The sequence below is a fragment of the Helicoverpa zea genome, chromosome 24, assembly GCF_022581195.2.
Source record: "Helicoverpa zea isolate HzStark_Cry1AcR chromosome 24, ilHelZeax1.1, whole genome shotgun sequence".
NCBI lineage: Eukaryota > Metazoa > Arthropoda > Insecta > Lepidoptera > Noctuidae > Helicoverpa > Helicoverpa zea.
In genome coordinates, this window is record NC_061475.1 from 3,040,246 (window position 1) to 3,060,846 (window position 20,601).

The 20,601-nt window shown below is 40.2% G+C and overlaps 2 protein-coding genes across 2 annotated transcripts; both read left to right on the forward strand.

The window, feature by feature from the left end:
• The first annotated feature begins 4,366 nt into the window (after positions 1–4,366).
• On the forward strand, positions 4,367–9,866 carry LOC124642163. Its single transcript, XM_047180477.1, has 2 exons — positions 4,367–7,911; positions 9,293–9,866. The coding sequence occupies exons 1-2, from the start codon at positions 4,367–4,369 to the stop codon at positions 9,729–9,731; spliced, it is 3,984 nt and encodes a 1,327-aa protein (XP_047036433.1). The 3' UTR covers positions 9,732–9,866.
• Positions 9,867–16,633: 6,767 nt separating this feature from the next.
• Positions 16,634–19,485, forward strand: LOC124642165 (GATA zinc finger domain-containing protein 14-like). Its single transcript, XM_047180478.1, has 2 exons — positions 16,634–16,688; positions 17,261–19,485. Exons 1-2 carry the CDS (start codon positions 16,634–16,636, stop codon positions 19,483–19,485), a joined length of 2,280 nt encoding a protein of 759 aa, XP_047036434.1.
• The last annotated feature ends 1,116 nt before the right edge of the window (positions 19,486–20,601 follow it).

Genomic DNA, 20,601 nt, shown 5'->3' on the forward strand with positions numbered 1-20,601 from the left:
AACGTTTACCACGAAGACTTTACTTAATTTTGGGGAATGTAAAACAATCGTAATGCCCACGGATCCATGTCACGATATGTTACATGTTGGTCTGCGACAATTAACTGCCGCATAGCCTCGATATTATCTTGGGTCATATCGGGTTTTGAATTACCTTCACGTGGCTTGTCGCTAAGGCTAGATTGCCCACTTTTAAATCCTAAATATCAGAGTACTGCAGTCCTAAGGCATGGTTCTGCATCACTAAACCCAGAACAACATTTTTTAAACCGCTGAAGTCGCGACAATCCGCTTTTAAAGTTGTAGAAAATTATCGCACGCTAATTTTCCTTCGACATTTCCATTTTTATCCAGAAGACTGGGGTTTGAAATTGATACATAATATCTGGACCCTACTAAAACTTTACTCCCACCTGTTCCAGAAAAACTCCTGACATTATTTTTTGCAATTGCAAAAATGATTGTAGTATCAATTCATCCTCAGAGCCCTTTTCCCAACTATGTTGCGTTCGGCTTCCAGTTTAACCGGATGTAGCTAAGTTCCAGTCCTTTACAAGGAGCGACTGCCCTACCTGACCCCCTTAACCCAGTTACCCGGGCAACCCAATACCCCTTGGTTAGACTAGTGTCAGACTTACTGGTTTCTGACTACCCATAAGACTGCCAAGGATGTTCAATGACAGCCAGAACCTACAGTTTAACGTGCCAAACACAGTCATTGGTGTCCAAGATATGCTTAGAAAGTACAAACAAACTTAGAAAAGTTGCATTGGTACTTGTCTGACCTGGAATCGAACCCATTCATACTTGAGAGGTTGGTTCTTTACCCACTAAGCCACCACGAGTTTTTGTATGAATCTGATAAATCTAAATCAATCACAATAATAGTTAACCCAATAGTTAATATCAATAATGACATCATATTAGAACTTGACGGCAATTATTCCCTTAAACTATCCTAAAATTGTCATGACAGTTAGTGGAGTAGGCCTACAGGGGAAACCACGATAAAAAAACGCGCCGAGTACACTACCTCACAGGTGGCGTGGAAATGTGTGCATGTCATGTATGGAATATACTTTGAAGCGCGATATCTCAGGAATGGTAACATTTAGGAGAAAACTGTTAATGCCATTTTTATAGAAAAGTTTATAATCTACAATTTTGGTCTGATGTATTTTTTTGATAAAACTTACCGTTTTCGAAAAAAACACAAAAAAAAAAAAAAAAAAAATTTTGACATTTGACCTCGAATAACTTTTGACGCACACGTGGGATCGATGGGGACTTTTAGTATTTTATTTATAATGAGCAAGCAGCTTTGTGGGAATTTTTGTTATTTCAAATGTCTATTTTGACCGGGCTAATTGTCATCTTCTTACTGTCAATGGTCAGTGTATGCGTAAAATTCCAGCTACCGTCTGGTTATAAAGTCCTTTTGCAATTTCATTACGCTGGTGATTGACAGTGGGGTGAAAATTTCACCAAAATGTCACCTTAATAATAAGCCCTTGAGTTTCCAAAAAATAATTAAAGGGTTCTAATGTTTTTTTTTTTGTTGTTATATAACTAGCTGTTTTTCGAGGGAACTTCTTCCAGTACTTGGATGAAATATAGTAATAATATGTCTGGGGTGTAGGTTCGTAACAGTATAAGATTTTTTCCTTAAATATGTTCAGTAGTTCTAGAGCTTTCAGGTTTTTTTTTTGCCTTTTTGAAGTATTTATAATAGTTAGATTGTCAGCTATTTCGCTACAGTTTGATTTAGCTGGTAACAAACTATTCTCTCTTCTCTAGGAAGATGTTTGAAGAGTTTTAGAATTTTTTTTTTCTTTAAGAGTCACCTTTTTTATCTTAATCTCCCAAAACATTCCAGACATACCTACCACATTGCGGAAAACGGAATAAATTGGATAAATGTCTACCGGTCTGAATAGGTACCTGGACACCTGTACATCCTCATTAAATTGAAAAACAATGTCCTAAAGGTATCGCTTTCATGCTTAATACAAGGCCCATAATAATAAAATGTGAACAATTTCCGCTCGGCTTAACTTAATTTACACGATAAAATTTTATCGCCTGTATTACATAATACAGGGAGCAGGAGACTTTACAGGAATTATTATTTAAGGTTGGAGGTTCCCAATATTTCGCATATTTAACTAGAGGGATCGAAATAAAGTTTTGACAGGAAATAATCAAAAATTTTGATTGATTTGTCCCGAGTTCGGGGATTACGAAAAACTTTTTAAACGTTTTAATTAGGTACTTCCTCTTTATGTTATAATGGATTTTCCACGAATTCAAAAGTTACTTAACTTTAAGTTCTATTTAAAAATATATTGCTATGCAGTGTACGTAAACGTGACAGAGATAAACTGATGTTTGAGCAGGCTTTAAAATTGAGTGTCGTTTTAGTATTCGGCCATTACTTTCCTAGGTTAGGTGAAGATGTAATTAAGTCATTTAGGCCCAAGTCACCAACAACATAAACGTCAATTTTCTTAAAACAACAGTTTATTAAGAATTTACACGTTCAAGTTTTAAAGTAAATAGTCATCATCATCATCATCTCAGCCGGCGGACGTCCACTGCTGAACATAGGCCTCCGCCTTAGATCTCCACAGGTACCTACCGGTTGGAAGTGACCTAGTAAATAGTGGTTTTAAGAAAAACGGACTGTTATGCTTTCGGTGTACTTACTTGGATTTTAGTATAAAGGCGACGAAGTGATGACTATAAAAGGAGCTCGTAGATACGCCGTCAGAGGCAATTTGTTAAAGGAATGTCTTCAATCAGTTTTAGTAGTTCCGTTAAATAGTTAAACTAACAAACTTTCAAGCTCATCAACTTAATAGTTAAGTATTATACTGATTGCTTCTTTTGTTAGTAAATAAGATAGAGAGAAGTTGACGTGGGAAGTTTTATTTACATTTGTTATTATGAAGTGGTAAAATTAGTACGACGATCTCTGATTGTACTGAATCGATTTTAAGTATTCTTTTGCTAATAGAAAACTATTCTATCTGGGATTATCATTGGCTGAATTTTATCCGGGGATCTACATAGAATACTTCCCTTGAGACGCGAATGAATCCGTAGGAATCAACTCGTATCCCATAAAGTCCTTTAGCAGTAGCAGTACTAATCGTACATATACGATTGTGCATTATACCTAACATACTATAATCTATAAGACAAGTCCAAAACAAGAAGGAAATCTGTACAAATAAATCTATGGTGAAGATTAACATCCGCCGTTTATTACGGCATAAATTGCGGTCTCGCCAAACAAAAGTAATGAGTTCCTTTGTAGCCAACTTAATTGTTTCTTTGACTGAGCAAATTGTTGCCAATCAGAAATACTTTGTAAAGTCAACTTCAGGTCAGTGGTAACAGCTTTATAGGAAAATCGTACTTATTACTATTGAGTTAAGGTGCATGACAGTCCACTGATGTGCAGTCTACCGTACGCATAACCAGAAATATCCGGAAATTCCATTGGTGTACGGCACTGTGGCGCACACAATTGTTCCTTCTGGTCTACTTGCTGTAGCAAACAGTAACAAATAGCACGCTAAACTTTTTAAAACGTCCGTGAAATTGCAACCTTAGTACGCGAACACATAGGCACTAGCAGTGGATTCGCGCCGAGACGCTTTAACAATTTTGGCGGAGTCTCGCCATTATAATACATTACATTATTGCCATTACATTATTTACATTTCCCTTTCTTATTAAATTAATTCCTGTGCCGTGGTTGTGCATACAACACCCAGCAGACCTGGTACGTGCCCTCAAAAAAATATGATAACAGAATGTATGTCGTGTGATGCTATGAAACTATAAAAACAAAAGTTTTCACTTTACTTAAACTTTTACCTCAATATTATTTTCCTTTTGTAGCGCGGGGTTTTTGAAAGCCATACGTCTCGCGCCGCGCAGCTAACGGAACGCGGCCGCATCCCCGCGCCCGCTACTACCGCGACACCCGCGACCCTCACCCCGCCGGTCCCCGCGCAGCGGCGCAGCCCGTGACGCGCAAGAGAGCCACCCGACCGCCGTGTGATTCGGACGCGAGATTTGATTTTTTCCTCCGCGGTGCTCCGCGTTGAGTTTTTATTGTAAATTCTGATTAAGTTACTTTTGGTTATACCTATTGTTGTAAACTTGTGTTTTGTTTATTACACGAACTATATTTCTAACAACGTGTTTGGACTTGTAACAAACCCTGTGTTATAATGGCGCCCTACTCGTGGCACGAACTTACCTACTGACTGAGTGAGTAACACGTGCAAGCTGTGAACATTGTGTGATTTGTGCGAACTGTTGAAGTGTGCAACTACGCGTTATCCTATCCAAAATGCCGTTAACGAGGCAGGAAGCACTCCGGCAGCGAAGACGTGATGACGACGCCACGCTCACGGAGGACGAGGACAGCGTCGTGGAGCTTGGTCGCGGGGACGCCGCGAGATCCAGCAGCACGGCACCGACAGCGCCGCACCCCACAATGCAGCCCACGGATCAATTTTTATCCACGCTAATCGAGGCGATTACGCGTGCGCAGATGGAGGCGAACAAAAGCCTCATCACAGCATTGACGTCCACCGGCGAGTTTAGGACATCCACTCCCATCGGGGCCTCTCTTCAACCGAACGCGTGCAGCGGCGACACCGGCGCGAGCGACGGGGGTGCCGCGGCCGCGAGCAGCGGCGACGCAGGCGCGAGCCGCGCCGATGCGCATGCGGGACACGCCGCAGCGCGCGCGGGCCGCGCCGACACGAGCGCGAGCCGCGCCGACGCCGGCACGAGCGGAGCCTCCGCCGCCAGCATCAACTTCGCCAAGTGCACGGCGAGGTTTACCGGAGCCTCCAAGGACGCCGAGGTCCTGGAGGCGTTCCTGGATTCCGTGCAGATATATAAAGAATGCACGGCCATCAGCGACGCTCACGCCCTTCGAGGTCTTCCTATGTTGTTGGAGGGCGAGGCAGCGGTGTGGTGGCGCGGCGTGAAGGCGTCGGTGAGCACATGGTCCGACGCGCTCGCGCGCCTGCGCGATACCTACGGCGTGGCGCAGCCCGCGCATCAGGTACTTCGCGAGATCTACGCCGCCGAGCAACGTGACGACGAACGTGTTGATTCTTTCATATGCAAAGTGCGTGCATTAATCGCAAAGCTACCATATAAGCTAGACGAACAATTGCAAATAGATATGTGTTACGGTCTACTACATAGACGTGTAGTTAAGCGTGTACCCCGCGATAGTATAGTAAGCTTAGATAAGCTATTGTATAACGCCAGAATCGCGGAGGAAAGTTATTTTAAATTGAAGAAAAATCAAAACAAACATTCGTTATCTAAGATACCTACCGATAACACGGGGACCGAGTCCGAGACCGCGACGCGCAACCATAATAAGACGAAATCGCGTTGTAGGCATTGTCGTTCTTTCGGGCATCTTAGTGATGATTGTCGTCACCGCGATAAGATGACTGGTGATAAGGCGTCAGGTGCGGGGCCAAGCATCGGGCCGCCCTTCGCGAGTAGGTTGCGGTGTTACGGATGTGGTAAGCCGGACGTCGTGAAGTCCCGATGTGACGTATGTAATAATAAAAGTACAAAACCGGTCGAAGCGTCGTTTAATAATTTTAGTGATAACGATTCGAGTTACGTACGCATCAATAACGTCACATCGCGGGAATTATACCCGATGGTAGATATAAATGTTATGGGCCGTCACGGCGTGGCCGTGGTGGATACGGGTGTAACACATAGTCTTGCGAGCCCTTTATTATACCGAGTTTTAGTTGACTCCGGAGTAAGTTTCAGCGACACGAAAAGGTACGTTCACCTTGCTGACGGAACACAAGGGTGGAGGCACTTGTTGTCGGCCGAGGTAAGTATTGTCATTGAAGGTCGTGAAATTGTTTGCCCAATGTTAGTGTTGCCAGGGGCAAACACCAAGACATTACTAGGGGTCGATTTTTTGACCCGGGCGGGAATAATAATTGACGTCGCCCGCCGCGTCTGGACATTCGCGGATGATCCCGATGTCGTTTATAATTTTGTTTACTCGTATGTTCTTAGTGCAAGCGATGCGAATACGCAGCGGCCCGCCTCGTCTGACACGGGGCTGATGTACGCCGCGCCGTCGGAGTTGACGCTGCGCCCGGATGAAGGTTGTAAGTTAACCCCCGAGCAGCGACGTTCGCTCGACTCGTTTATTGATAGTCGTGCGCCGCAGTTCGCGCGCAACGGACCGCCCACGGAATTTGCTACGCATCGGATAAAGGTGAGTCCACACCAAGAACCTATTGCGTGTCCACCGTATAGGATGTCCCAGACCAAAAGAGAGGCCTTGCAGAAGGAGTTGGATAAACTGCTGCAAGACGACGTCATCGAAGAGTGCGAGTCACCCTGGGCATCCAACGTTGTACTGGTAGGTAAGAAGGACGGGAGTCTGAGGTTGTGCATTGATTACCGTAAGCTCAATGCAGTAACAGAGCCAGACCGATACCCGCTCCCACGCATTGAGGATGTCTTGCATGCTGCTAAGACCAGTGAGTACATGACCACGCTAGACCTTCGGTCCGGATATCACCAGGTGAGCGTCTGCGCAGAAGACCAGGACAAAACGGCCTTCACGACGCCGCTTGGAACATTCAGATTCAAACGAATGCCAATGGGCCTACGGAATTCCGGGGCAACTTTTCAAAGGTTGATGGACCGTTTCCGCTCCAACCTAAAGGGGGTTGAGCTGTTTTGTTATTTAGACGATCTGATCGTGCTGTCTCCTGGACCTTTCGAGAGGCACCTGGCAGACCTGGAGGTCGTCTTCGATCGTCTAGCAATGTTTAAGTTAAGGGTAAATAGAGACAAGAGTTTCTTTGCCAAGGAATCTGTTCAGTTTCTGGGGCACATCATCGTGCCAGGTGGTATCCAGGTAGATCCGGATAAAACGGCAGCTATCGATAACATGGCTGCCCCTAGGAACGTTAAGCAGTTGAAATGTTTCTTGCAGACGTCGAGTTGGTACCGACGTTTTGTTAACAATTATGCAGAAGTCGCGAGACCTCTCACGAACCTGTTGAAGAAGTCCAGTGTCTGGCAATGGGACGCTGAGCAACAGGAGGCCTTCGAGCGCACCAAGTCTCTTCTTGTGACCGCTCCCATACTGCGTCAGGCTGATGAATCGAAGCCGTACGTACTCTGCACTGATAGTAGTGCGTATTGCCTTGGAGCAGTTCTTATGCAGGGGGAGGGCCAAGACGAGAGGCCGATTGAATATGCGAGCCGACTTCTCACCAGCGCCGAGAGAAATTACTCAACGACCGAGCGCGAGGCCCTCGCTGTCGTATGGGCACTTGGTAAGTTCCGCGGTTACGTTGAGACCGCGAAGATTGTAGTTAGGACAGACCACCAACCCCTACGGTGGCTTATGAGTCAAAGGTCACCCAGCGGCCGACTGGCAAGGTGGGCCCTTACATTACAAGAGTTCGATCTTGTTATCGAATACACTCCCGGTCGTTCGAACGTGGTGGCGGACACACTATCGCGACCCGTTTGTCCGGACGACCCGGATGAATGTGAACTACGCACGACGATTGTGGACATGCCGAAGAGAAGCGGCGCTGATGTCCGCAGCAATCAGCTCCTGGATCCAGAGGTTCGTAAAATCATCGAGGACATGGAGTCCGACGAACCCTCTAGGGGGAGACCATGGTCAGATCGGGGTTACGTGATGTCTGATGGAATCCTTTATAGGTACAGTTTGGAACCAGACGACGGAGAAGACTGCTGTTTGGTTGTTCCAGAGCAGGACCGCAGGCAAGTATTGGTTGACCTTCACGATGCGCCTACAGCCGGTCACTTCGGAGTAGAGCGCACGTTGAGCCGTGTCCGGGCCAGGTACCAGTGGCGAGGCGTCCTTATAAGCCGATTCCCATCGGCTTCCCTTTCGAATTTCAAGAAAGAAGCATAGGTATAAGTTATAATATAGGTATAGGTATAATTAATATAATCATTTAAACCACACAATATAAATATGTAGGTATAACAAAACGCCTACCACCGTAAAAAAAATTGTCTATAAATTACTTGAAACATTTTGCTCCTACTAAATAAGCCGCGGCTTCCTCCTCCATACAAAACTACGCTTGCGTGACGTCATCCACGCCGCGCCGCGCGATGTTCGCAAAATAAGGGCGAGCGGTAAGCCGGCTCACGGAGCGGCTTCCACCAATCAAAACTCGCGAGTGAACGAGAAAGAACGCGTCAAGAGTAGAGTAGCTATATCTGTCCAGCGCTTTCTCAAATATGTAAACAAACAAATCAGACAAATTCACTCTCATTGTTCTTATTTTGTTTTAGATAATACAATTAACAATTTGTTCTTTGTATTACTTAATTGAATTTATTAGTGTGTGTATCATTTGGAAATAACATAGTTCGTGTGTGTGTTTTAGTTACATTATGTCAACATAGATGGCGTTGTGCATTTTTATGCAAATCCTGAATCGCGGTGTTAAGATTCTCCGCGATTTAATATAGTTGGGAATTTATTTATTTTTATGAATCCACCAAGTATATAATTTTGATAATTTTGATTAAATAGTTGGCAGTATCATTACTCCCTACTAATTCCCGCGATCGCACTGTGTGACCTGGTACTCAGTACAAGTACAGTACTACAGTGTGTGTACCTAGTGAAAATAGAGATATCTACGTTGAAATGATGTATTTTGATACGTAGACAGTTGGCATCAGGTTTCTTTTTAATGTACCTATAGCATTTATCGCATTAGACTGTTTTCCGATCCGACAGATTGTTTACTTTAGGAAGGAACTTATTTTTCAAGGTTAAGTTTTGAGAATAAAAACGTGTTATAAAACTCGGGCACGCCGCTCGGGTGAATTACCTACCAATATTACGTCTATATTAAAATTACTAACGTCCTGACGGATAAATACCTACGATAAATATCAATGGCTAACAGGCCGTTGTAAATTAAATACTTAAAATGTATTGTTTCTAGTGCCAAGTTTTCTCAGATTCTAGTACCTAGTTAATATACCTAACTAAAGATAATAAAGTTTTATAGATATTAATAATCTGCCGAATTCCTCGAGAAAACATGTTCAAAATATCAGTCTCTCAGTCAGTGCTAAAAGGTGGACTGAGAAATTACCTCCATTACCTCTCCCCCCCCCATCCCTGAGTACTCCCCCCCAGTTTTTTTTTTTTGCTTCGGCTTCCCTATTTCATTAAACCACCCTTCGCCACTGCCAGGTACTATTGGCCGGGCATGAGGGCTGTCGTGGAGAGTGATAATTTTGTACCCAGCATTACTCCTTACCTAAAACAGATGGCGGCCACCCTGGATCAGGCCAGGGACACTCACGAGGAGGCTCAAGCCGCGCAGAAGGAGTATGCCGACAAGAAGCGGAGGCCACCGCCGGACTATAAGGTAGGTGACCTCGTCTTGCCAAAGACACAAGGGCCGAACGATGCGGGCCGCGGACAGTCCGCAAAGTTCATCCCGCGCCGTGACGGCCCATATAGGATCGGGACGATCGTAAGCCCCACTACGTACAGCTTAGAGCATATCCAGACCGGGGGGAGCGTTGGGAGGTTCCACGTCTCGAACCTGACGCCTTATAATGGTGAAGTAGAACCGCCGGTCCGCGAAAAACGTAAGCGTGGTAGGCCGCGCAGGTACCTAGGCTAGTCCAGCTGTGGGGGCACGCTAGCTGGACTAGAGGGGGAGACTGTAGCGCGGGGTTTTTGAAAGCCATACGTCTCGCGCCGCGCAGCTAACGGAACGCGGCCGCATCCCCGCGCCCGCTACTACCGCGACACCCGCGACCCTGACCCCGCCGGTCCCCGCGCAGCGGCGCAGCCCGTGACGCGCAAGAGAGCCACCCGACCGCCGTGTGATTCGGACGCGAGATTTGATTTTTTCCTCCGCGGTGCTCCGCGTTGAGTTTTTATTGTAAATTCTGATTAAGTTACTTTTGGTTATACCTATTGTTGTAAACTTGTGTTTTGTTTATTACACGAACTATATTTCTAACAACGTGTTTGGACTTGTAACAAACCCTGTGTTATACTTTCTAATTAGTTAAAAATAATATTATTTTACTTGGAGCGACATTTTATTTGCTGACAAGAAATTGCAATTACACAATCTGAAGTTTCAAACTCGAACTGTCAGACTTTTGAAGTCGACTGAATAACCTGTCTAAAGTTGTCGACAATTTTCGTGTTGTCACTTCGGGCCCTTTGTATGTCACTTATAATTTCTTCTCATGTACCGAGAGTTTGTCGTCATCGATGATACGATTTACAGGCAAAAGTTTGTGAATGTGTGTGTGTGTTTGTACCTACACTTACATATTTTGGTAACAATTCTCTATGCTCAAAGGATTTATCCAAATGGTGTTTGTTGTGGAAGTAGCTTACAGCCTGGATTTTGGCTAAGCCTACTTTTTTTCTTCAATATTTTTTTTTGTCAGATTTATATTTTGTTGCACACATTGTTTGCCATCTGCCTAGTAGTTTTCCAACAACAACGGGATCGGCTTCCAGTCTCACCGGAAGCAGAAAACATAGAGCGACTGGCTAAGTGACCTCCCCAACCCTGCTTAGGTTACCTAGGCTACTCGATGCCTGTCGGTAGGACTAGTTGTCAGGCTTTCTGGATGGTATGATTATGATCCACCAATTTAAGATACCTTCCGAAACACGTCATGGCAAGACGAACCGACGGCACCAAGCTTATCCCATTATCAATCCCATGATCAATCGACCCGTGCGGCTGTCGCTGTAACTAAACCTATGAGCTATAATAATTCCTCGTACACAAATAGAACTTTCAGCTTCAGTTTTCAATTAAACTTATTTCAACCTGTCGTAAAATAAATGTATTTATTTTCAACCACAGAGCATTCGTTACGGTGTCGAACCGAAAGGGTAGCGAATAATATTTTTATTTTATTGGGCAACTAGTTTTGAGTGAAATTTATATCCAATTAAAATGTATTGCAATTTATTGCATCTGGCTCCGGTAGAAATTGTGAAACACTTTCATTGCAAGCTTTTTTCAATCCTTGATTTTTACACATGTATACAATTTTTAGCTTTGTATGTAAAATGGCAAGGTTCATTGTTTGCGAAAAAAAAATTCTACTAACAGACTGCTAACTTTCAGTAGGTCGATGGTTTAAAGTTAGACCAGTAAGAGATTACCTTTAAACTAAATTACGGTTAACGAAATGTGAATAGGGTGAAATAATAAATACTACAAAAAAAAAAATACTAAAACAGTCTTATGTGATTAATTAAGTATGTATTAATTTGCCTGAGAGCCAGCGACTGGCAGACTTTCGGTATTTTATAAATGTCGATTTTGTGTGTGCGCATCACGGAGAAAGGAAAGATAGGTGCGCATCCAGCTAAAGTGGGAATGACCGATAAATAGTAGGTACCTACTTACGAACAGCCAGTTTCTTCATCAAAAGTAAAAGCCAAAGTAATGTCATAAAGTAAAACTAACGGTCAAATTCGTAAGTACTAAAGTAACAGCAAAACTAATATATTAAATCGTCAAAAAACGAATTTGACCATTAGTTTTACTTTATGTCATTACTTTGGCTTTTACTTTTGATGAAGAAGCTGGCCGTAGGCGAAACGAAGGTTTGGGTGTTACTGGCTCTTTGCCTACAATCTTATAGTAAGTTCATACTGTCTACACTAAAACAGCTTGCACTGAAACGCCATTAACAATGTCAATAAGTACATATAAAGCTTATCAGAAACTAGACTTGTTTGTTTATTTGGTGAGCTCATTTTATCTGTGTGTGTGTTTCCTTTTCTACTTCTATGCCATTATGTGATTTATCCACTGGGTCTTCTAAACTCTCCAAATCTTTTCGTACTGCATCTAAAATATTTTGGGGTAAATTGTGAAGAGTACCTTCATTGAAAAACTCTTTTTTTTCTATCCTGTCCAAAATATTTTGTGCTGTTTCTGAACTTTGGTGGAAATCTTCTTCATCAGTATTCTGTGATTCACTGTCTGGTACAGAAAAGCTTGCAGTGTTTTCGTTTGGAAGAAAATTTAAACCATCATAGATATTGTCCCCTTGACGAACGTAGTTTATTCCCTCGCAGGGAGTGTTCCCATCCATTACTGTTATTGACCCAAAAGGACAATGGGCACTTTGTATGGGATTTGGTACCCGCTCCAACAGCAACGTATTATATATCATTAGAAAGGTATTTACGTGAAGAATAATAAAAACTATGGAGCTTGCCTCAATTAGCTGTCCGATCCAAGAACGATAAAAATTGAATCGACATAGAAACAAATATATCATCCATATATGCAAATTCATTAAGAGGCATTTATGTCGTCAGTGTAATAATTTTAAACTCAGTTAACAGACATCTTACATTGATTGATACACTCTATTATAATCTAAAGGTTGTAATAGTCTATGGAGTCATACTACGGAAACACAATCGTCATCTGATTTGACAAAAGTTCAAAACATTTCTATTCATCTTTTTTTAAGAAGAAATTCACCATTATCTCAGCACCTCTTGAGGAGCAAGATTGAGTCGTAATATGGACTATGTAAACATCGTCTCCTGACTTTTTAACCTCAATTGATTGTAAATACTGAAAGACTTTCATCAAATACATAAGCTGGTTCTGCGTGAACTGCAAAGGTTTGCACAGTCTTTTTTTAAATCAATCGGCAGGCAAACATTCTAAAAAGGCCAAATTCCTGTTTTTTTCTTACTTTACCAGTTTTTATTCAAAACAGTTTGATTTAAGAACTTCATCTACGTTGATGATTTATGAACATTACACATTCTATTAGTCGATGTCACGGGAAATGGACAAGGATTTCGGACTAGTCGTCATAGTAAACATTTTTTGCCTGCCAAGACCTACGCAATAGTACTAGATTCAACACTGTTGGACAGGGTACCAAAACGCCCATCGTCCTTTATATTACCTTTTACGTCAACATTTTTAATTATGATGTTTTCCATTGTAGTTACGGATCCACAGGGAGGTTTCTTAGAATATTGTTGCCCAGGTTGACAAATTCCTGAAAAAATCAAGTCGAATCTTGCATTTTTGGTAGTAAAGTAAGTAGATATTTTTTGAGCGGTGCGCAAAAAAATGTGTGGTTCAGAATCAGTTAGAGAACATGTCTGCATAATTAGTTTAAAAAATATCATATTTTTCATCATCCTCCGAGCCTTTTCCCAACTATGTTGGGGTCGGCTTCCAGTCTAACCGGATGCAGCTGAGTACCAGTGCTTTACAAGAAGCGACTGCCTATCTGACCTCCTCAACCCAGTTACCCAGGCAACCCGATACACCTTGATTAGACTGGTGTCAGACTTACTGGCGTCTGACTACCCGTAACGACTGCCAAGGATGTTCAATGACAGCCGGGACCTACAGTTTAACGTGCCATCCGAAACACAGTCATTTGGTGTCTAAGCTATACTTAGAAAGTACATACAAACTTAGAAAAGTTGCATTGGTACTTGCCTGACTTGGAATCGAACCCGCGCCCTCATACTCGAGAGGTTGGTTCTTTGCCCACTAGGCCACCACGACTTTTATATCATAAATATCATATTTTTATCTGCGCTTAAATATTTCGAGCGAGATCCATGTTTGTCGGTAGTTGTTAGTCGCCAGTTCACTTCCAAAGGAGATGGCCAAATTTTCATAGAAAAAAAACCCAGAATCGACAGCAATGAAATGGTTACCAATAGGTTCTTTATGATAGACCTTTGATGGTGCCAAAAAATCCAGACTGAAATCCATGGGGTTTTGGAGCTATTTCATATTATCGCAAAAATAGGTTATGTTGAATATATGTTGATTTTAAAGATTATTAACATCAAAGGACATAAAAAAGCAAAGTAAACTAACATTATACAAGCCACTAGTAATATCCCCATAGTTTCTGAGTTGGCCTGGTGATTAAAAGGTCTTGTATTTAACCACTCCAGATGCGATTAAGCACCGACCTTACCTACTTGGAGAGGTTTCACAGTTACATGCAACCTTCACAACTGGCTATGATATGTTTTTGGAGAAATTGTCTTTGAAAATCGCGCCATGTGACATTGTCAAATATAACAAATGACTTAGCAATGCAAAACGGTCCAATCACGAGTCTGCATTCAACTTCTAACGAACATCAAACAGTAAAAGTAAACTTTTTTGTGAACTAAAATCTTGATCGAAAAAACGTTATAAAAAGAGAACCCCATGGTTTTTAGATGATTTGAAATACTTTTTAAAATCTACAAATTATACTGAATCCAATCATACATATGAAGTTCCTGTCGACTCTGGGTGTTTTTTTGGCCATCTCCTTTACGTAGTAATTCCTTACGTACATAGTATGACGTAATTGTGGTGACCGGTCGCATCATCATAAATAAACACAATAACTTCTTTTCAACCGACTTCCCAAAAAAATATGAGGTTCACAATTCGTCCGGATCTTTTTTTGTAGTAAAACATCAAAGTATAACGTATGTATGTATAAACTTGTTTAACTACAAGCTGTCAAAGTTTGGGCACTAGTAAAAAAAATATTCCTGTATATTCCTCTCCGAGGCGCTGATTTTTAGGTACGAGGATCTAAAAAAATAAAAAAAAACTGAAAAGTACGTACCTAAAGCAGCAATGCTAATAAGCAGTGTTGCGATGATAATCCCATGTGACATGTTGCTATCGCTGTTCCTAAACTAGTGAATATTATCGGGATTGCGGAACAATATATAGGTACACAGTTCATGCACGCGCAATCTCTTGTTATCGTCATCAAAATTCCCCAAATAATTAGGAACAACCTAAAAATATTATTTCAATAACGATTTAGATTTTTGAGTCATTATGTCCAAATAAAAAGAAATGAAACTTAATGCCAAGAAACCCTTACTAATGTTTAAAAAAAAAAAACATATTTTTCCGTGAGAACTATGCCCGTACAAGTAAAATATGGCCTCTAAAAAAAATATGTTACTCGGAAAGCTTGTAGCTTTCCAACAGTGAAAGAATTTTTCAAATCGTTTCAGTAGTTTCGAAGCATTTCGGGACCAAAATAAAAAACAAAAAATTGTTGAAGCATGGAAAAGGGCCGCACATTGATACTTTTTAACACGCTTTTATAACCTTCACTAACTGTTGTGACCAAGGAAGTATGTACATAAGAAAATCTTGGAATCTTAATTTGACCCAGTTCCCCTTCAATTAGAACTAATGTTTTATTTAATGCGAATTCAGCTAATCTACTTTGCCTGCTACATAGCAACAACTATCCTTATTCTATACTCAAATCAGTTGGTAAAGATTCTTTAATTCCGAGCACATGACGTCACTATTGTATTACGCTAATTGATAAACTAAAGCAAATAGGCATACTGTATTTAATTAGAATGAATAATAATTGTTTCATAAAACCATTTCCGTTGGCGGGCCTAAATCTATTTTTTGTTTCCTAATTCATTTTTAAAGTATTTTTCGACAATGATGGTTTGATCCTGCAGACTTTATAGTCGGCCGATAGTTGACCCGATGGGTGTCGATTTTATTTTTAAAGCAAATCTTGATTTCATTCAAAGTTTTCAGTAGGTCTGATAGAAGCAGATAGCTGTGCAGGAACTCTTTGTCTCAAATAATTTCTTTTTTCGTATCCATTTCTCATACAATTTGAAAGTTTGGTTTTTTTCTCGCTTCGATAAAATACTTACGACAAACCTATCATACGAAATGAATGGTCGCTTTTCGAGACAAAACGTCATTGTCAGAAACTAACAATAGAATTATGCTCTTTTAGCAAAACGAACTTTAACGTATTATGCATAAGGATGAATTTTGCTAAATATTTTTGAGCGTTAATTAGGTTTACCGCATGGAAACTAGTCAATTATATTATGTTGATAATTCTGAAAGTATGTCTCTATTAAGTATTGTCGATTTTAATTTGGGCCGAGTTTCTTTCGCTTATCGAGTGCCAATTTCTGATCTTACTTGGACGTGGTGGTACTTCATCTTCAGCCTAACTATAGAAATAGGTTGAAAGTCAAGAAAGGTTAGAACTACAGTTTCTACAATGTAAAGTAATTGGAACTATGTATGTCATTTAATTTATTTGCCAAAACTACAGGAAACTTAATCTTCGTTACTCCAATTTTTTTCCATGTGCGTACAAAACCCACACGCAAATAGCCAAAAATATTATTTTTAATTGGTTTTCCTCATGACTTTTTATCCTGTTATTTCTTTTTTGGTGTACAAAATATCTAAATATGTAAAAATGAATCCCTTTCTTCCTTAGTTACGCTGGGTCAATTATCTCGGGTCGCTGGTCAAACCGCGGACGGAAACTAGTCCTAGATAAATTAATGACTTAAGGAAATATTTTTCAATATGACTACATTATATATTTCGATTGTACACACATACTACTGTCTTTAACTACAGATTAGGATATTTGGTAAAAATATTATTACCTAAATACGCATACTATAAAGCGTTTGAGAGTCCCGAAAATTCCTCACTAGTGGACGAGCAGTGTCGGCAACATGTTGTGTGGTTTCGCAATAGTAACTCTGCTCATCGCAACCCTGGGCTCTTCCAGTAAGTACTTAATCTTCCACTTTTTCTGTGACAAGCCATTTTTCCCGCGGTTCCATGGGAACTTTTTACAGCCACTGCTGGGCACAGTCCTCCTCTCACATGGAGAAGGATTGAGCATTAATCACCACGCTTGCTCAATGTGGGTAGGTGATTTCAGACTATATAGTCCAGGTTTCCTCAAGATGTTTTCCTTTACCTACCTGATGGGATCTTACCGGGATAAAATATAGCCTATGTTACTTGGGAAGAGTGTATCTTGCTAAAACTAAAATAATCTTTTAAGTCGGTTCAGTAGTTTCAGAGTCTTTAGGGTACAAACAAAAAAAAATGTTTCCTCTTTGTGATATTAGTATAGATTTTCAGATATAATTTTACTGTCTAACTTTTTGGTTTGTTGCCGCTATATCTAACAACAAAAACTGATAACCATATTTTACTGGACCCCATACTTAACCAGGTTTTTAATAATAAAATGTAATGAGTAAGCACTTTAATCTCCCTTACTGGCATACTTTTTATTTGTCTCAAAACTCCTTACTAGTTACTAAAACTACTTGATTTCATTGTTTAAGGTATTCAGGCAGAAGGAAAACCAGCGACAAATGGTGATGAAGGGAACGGATGCAGTGGGAATGGGGTCACCAACGTTGGAGGAGCTTATACTGAATTAACTGGCAACAATTTTGAGCTTGGTGGCGAAATTCATTGTAAATCCGAAGTAAAAGAATCAGGCGTTGTTTATCAGGGAATTGATCCATCAGATATGTCGCCACCTGCCGTGACTGTATTGAAAGGTAACTCTGTTTCTGGTGGAGGTATAAACTATTTAGGATCGTGGCTAAAACAGACTGATTTTGTTTACAAAGTATCAGAAAATTCAGAAACGGATCAAGATAAAACAGAGGATGAAAAAAATTCAGTGAATAATAGTGTTGCTCATAATGCATCAGAAACGAAAGACATCATAGAAAATAATGCCGAGAGTAAAGTAAAGTCTGTGAATAATAATACTAGTACGGTACAAAATAAAACAGATGATAAAGGACACTCCGTGGTTAATGGTACTGCTCACAATTCAACAAATAACGATACGATACGAAATAATACTGAAAGTAAAGTTAACTCTGTGAAGAAACATACGGTACAAAATAAAACGGACGACAAAGAACACTCTGTGGTTAATGGTACTGCTCACAATTCAACACAAACTAACGATGCGATACGAAATAATACTGAAAGAAAAGTTAACTTTGTGAACAAAAATACGGTACAAAATAAAACGAACGACAAACAACACTCTGTGGTTAATGGTACTGCTCACAATTCAACACAAACTAAAGATACGATACGAAATAATACTGAAAGAAAAGTTAACTTTGTGAACAAAAATACGGTACAAAATAAAACGAACGACAAACAACACTCTGTGGTTAATGGTACTGCTCACAATTCAACACAAACTAAAGATACGGTACGAAATAATGCCCAAAGTAAAGTAAAGTCTGTGAATAATAATACTAGTACGTTACAAAATATAATAGATGATAAAGCACACTGTGTGTTTAATGGTACTGCTCACAATTCAACAAAAGCTAACGATACGATACGAAATAATACTGAAAGTAAAGTTAACTCTGTGAACAAAAATACGGTACAAAATAAAACGAACGACAAACAACACTCTGTGGTTAATGGTACTGCTCACAGTTCAACAAAAACTAACGATACGGTACGAAATAATACGAAGACTAAATCTAAATCTATGAATAATGGTACTAGTGCGGTACTAAATAAAACAGTTCATAAAGGACACTCTATGAATTCTAGCGTTGTTAACAATTCAACACAAGCTAACGATACGGTACGAAATAATACTGAAAGTAAAGTTAACTCTGTGAACAAACATACGGTACAAAATAAAACGGACGACAAAGAACACTCTGTGGTTAATGGTACTGCTCACAATTCAACACAAACTAACGATGCGATACGAAATAATACTGAAAGAAAAGTTAACTTTGTGAACAAAAATACGGTACAAAATAAAACGAACGACAAACAACACTCTGTGGTTAATGGTACTGCTCACAATTCAACACAAACTAAAGATACGATACGAAATAATACTGAAAGAAAAGTTAACTTTGTGAACAAAAATACGGTACAAAATAAAACGAACGACAAACAACACTCTGTGGTTAATGGTACTGCTCACAATTCAACACAAACTAAAGATACGGTACGAAATAATGCCCAAAGTAAAGTAAAGTCTGTGAATAATAATACTAGTACGTTACAAAATATAATAGATGATAAAGCACACTGTGTGTTTAATGGTACTGCTCACAATTCAACAAAAGCTAACGATACGATACGAAATAATACTGAAAGTAAAGTTAACTCTGTGAACAAAAATACGGTACAAAATAAAACGAACGACAAACAACACTCTGTGGTTAATGGTACTGCTCACAGTTCAACAAAAACTAACGATACGGTACGAAATAATACGAAGACTAAATCTAAATCTATGAATAATGGTACTAGTGCGGTACTAAATAAAACAGTTCATAAAGGACACTCTATGAATTCTAGCGTTGTTAACAATTCAACACAAGCTAACGATACGGTACGAAATAATACTGAGAGTAAAGTAAATAATGGTACTAGTACGGTATTAAATAAAGCAGACGCTAAAAAACGGCCAACAAGCGGACAAACAAGTGTGGTCTCCGACAACCTTTACATTTATGTATTTTCTTTGATAATGTTGTTCAAATGTTTAGTTTTTAGCTAAGGATCAGAGAACGGGTTGTTTGTCGCTCCATGCTGTCATTTGTTTCTTGACAAGTGTTTGTCAGTCACTTTCTGACTGATGACAATTTACGGATAGTCATAAGCCAGAAAGTCTGAAAACCAGTCATAAAGGATTATTATCTGTTGCCCAGGTTTGCCTGGTTTGAGAAGTAAAACACTTACTAGTACTCAGCTGCTATAGTTAAGAAGACAGATGATGCAATCCAGGATATACAAAGTTACTGTTAAAATATGCGATATTACAATACTTTTGCTTGCAATACTTTATCATCGTTAAACCTGTCTTATGTCTTTTATTTTGTATGTTATGTTATGTTAGGTAATAAGTGTGAAAAATAAATACCTCTAAATATTTGAGTGACACTTATTTCTATACCTACCTTTAGGGTTTAAACACACGAACAAATAAACAAAACATGTTTCCTCTTTATATGTATATTAGTACTAGCTTCCGCCCGCGGCTTCGCCTGCGTAGAGTTCGGTTATATCGCGTTTCCAAGAGAATTCTTCAAAAGACCGGCATAAAAACTATCCTATGTTCTTTCTAAAGGTCAACTCTATATCTGTAGAAAATTTTATTAAAATCACCTCAGTGGTTTAGACGTGAAAGCGTAACAGACAGACAGACAGACAGACAGACAAACAGTGTTACTTTCGCATTTATAATGTTAGTAGTGATAGATTATTTGGCTACCTTAAAAGGCTAAGCTGCTCAACGCGCGAAAGGCGATCAAATTAAATCCTATGAGACAACTATTGAGTAAGATAACGTCAGTAGGTTTAGAGGATGAAAGGGATGGACAGCATTTATGGGAGCTTTGTACCTATCTGTACCGAGAGTTATACTATATTTGTACGGTCGACCGCACATCAGTGGTAACTGTTATGCACCTTAACGCAACAGTAATAAGTACGATTTTCCTATAAAACTGTTACCACTGACCTGAAGTTGACTGTACACGCGTAAGCAGGTCACACAAACATTAACCTTCCACTATTGTGATAAGGTTCAAAATCTATTGAGGTATGTTGATGTGCTGTCGTTTGTACATTTGACGAAGCAATCTGTAAATAAGTCAAGTGCTCTTTTCGTTGT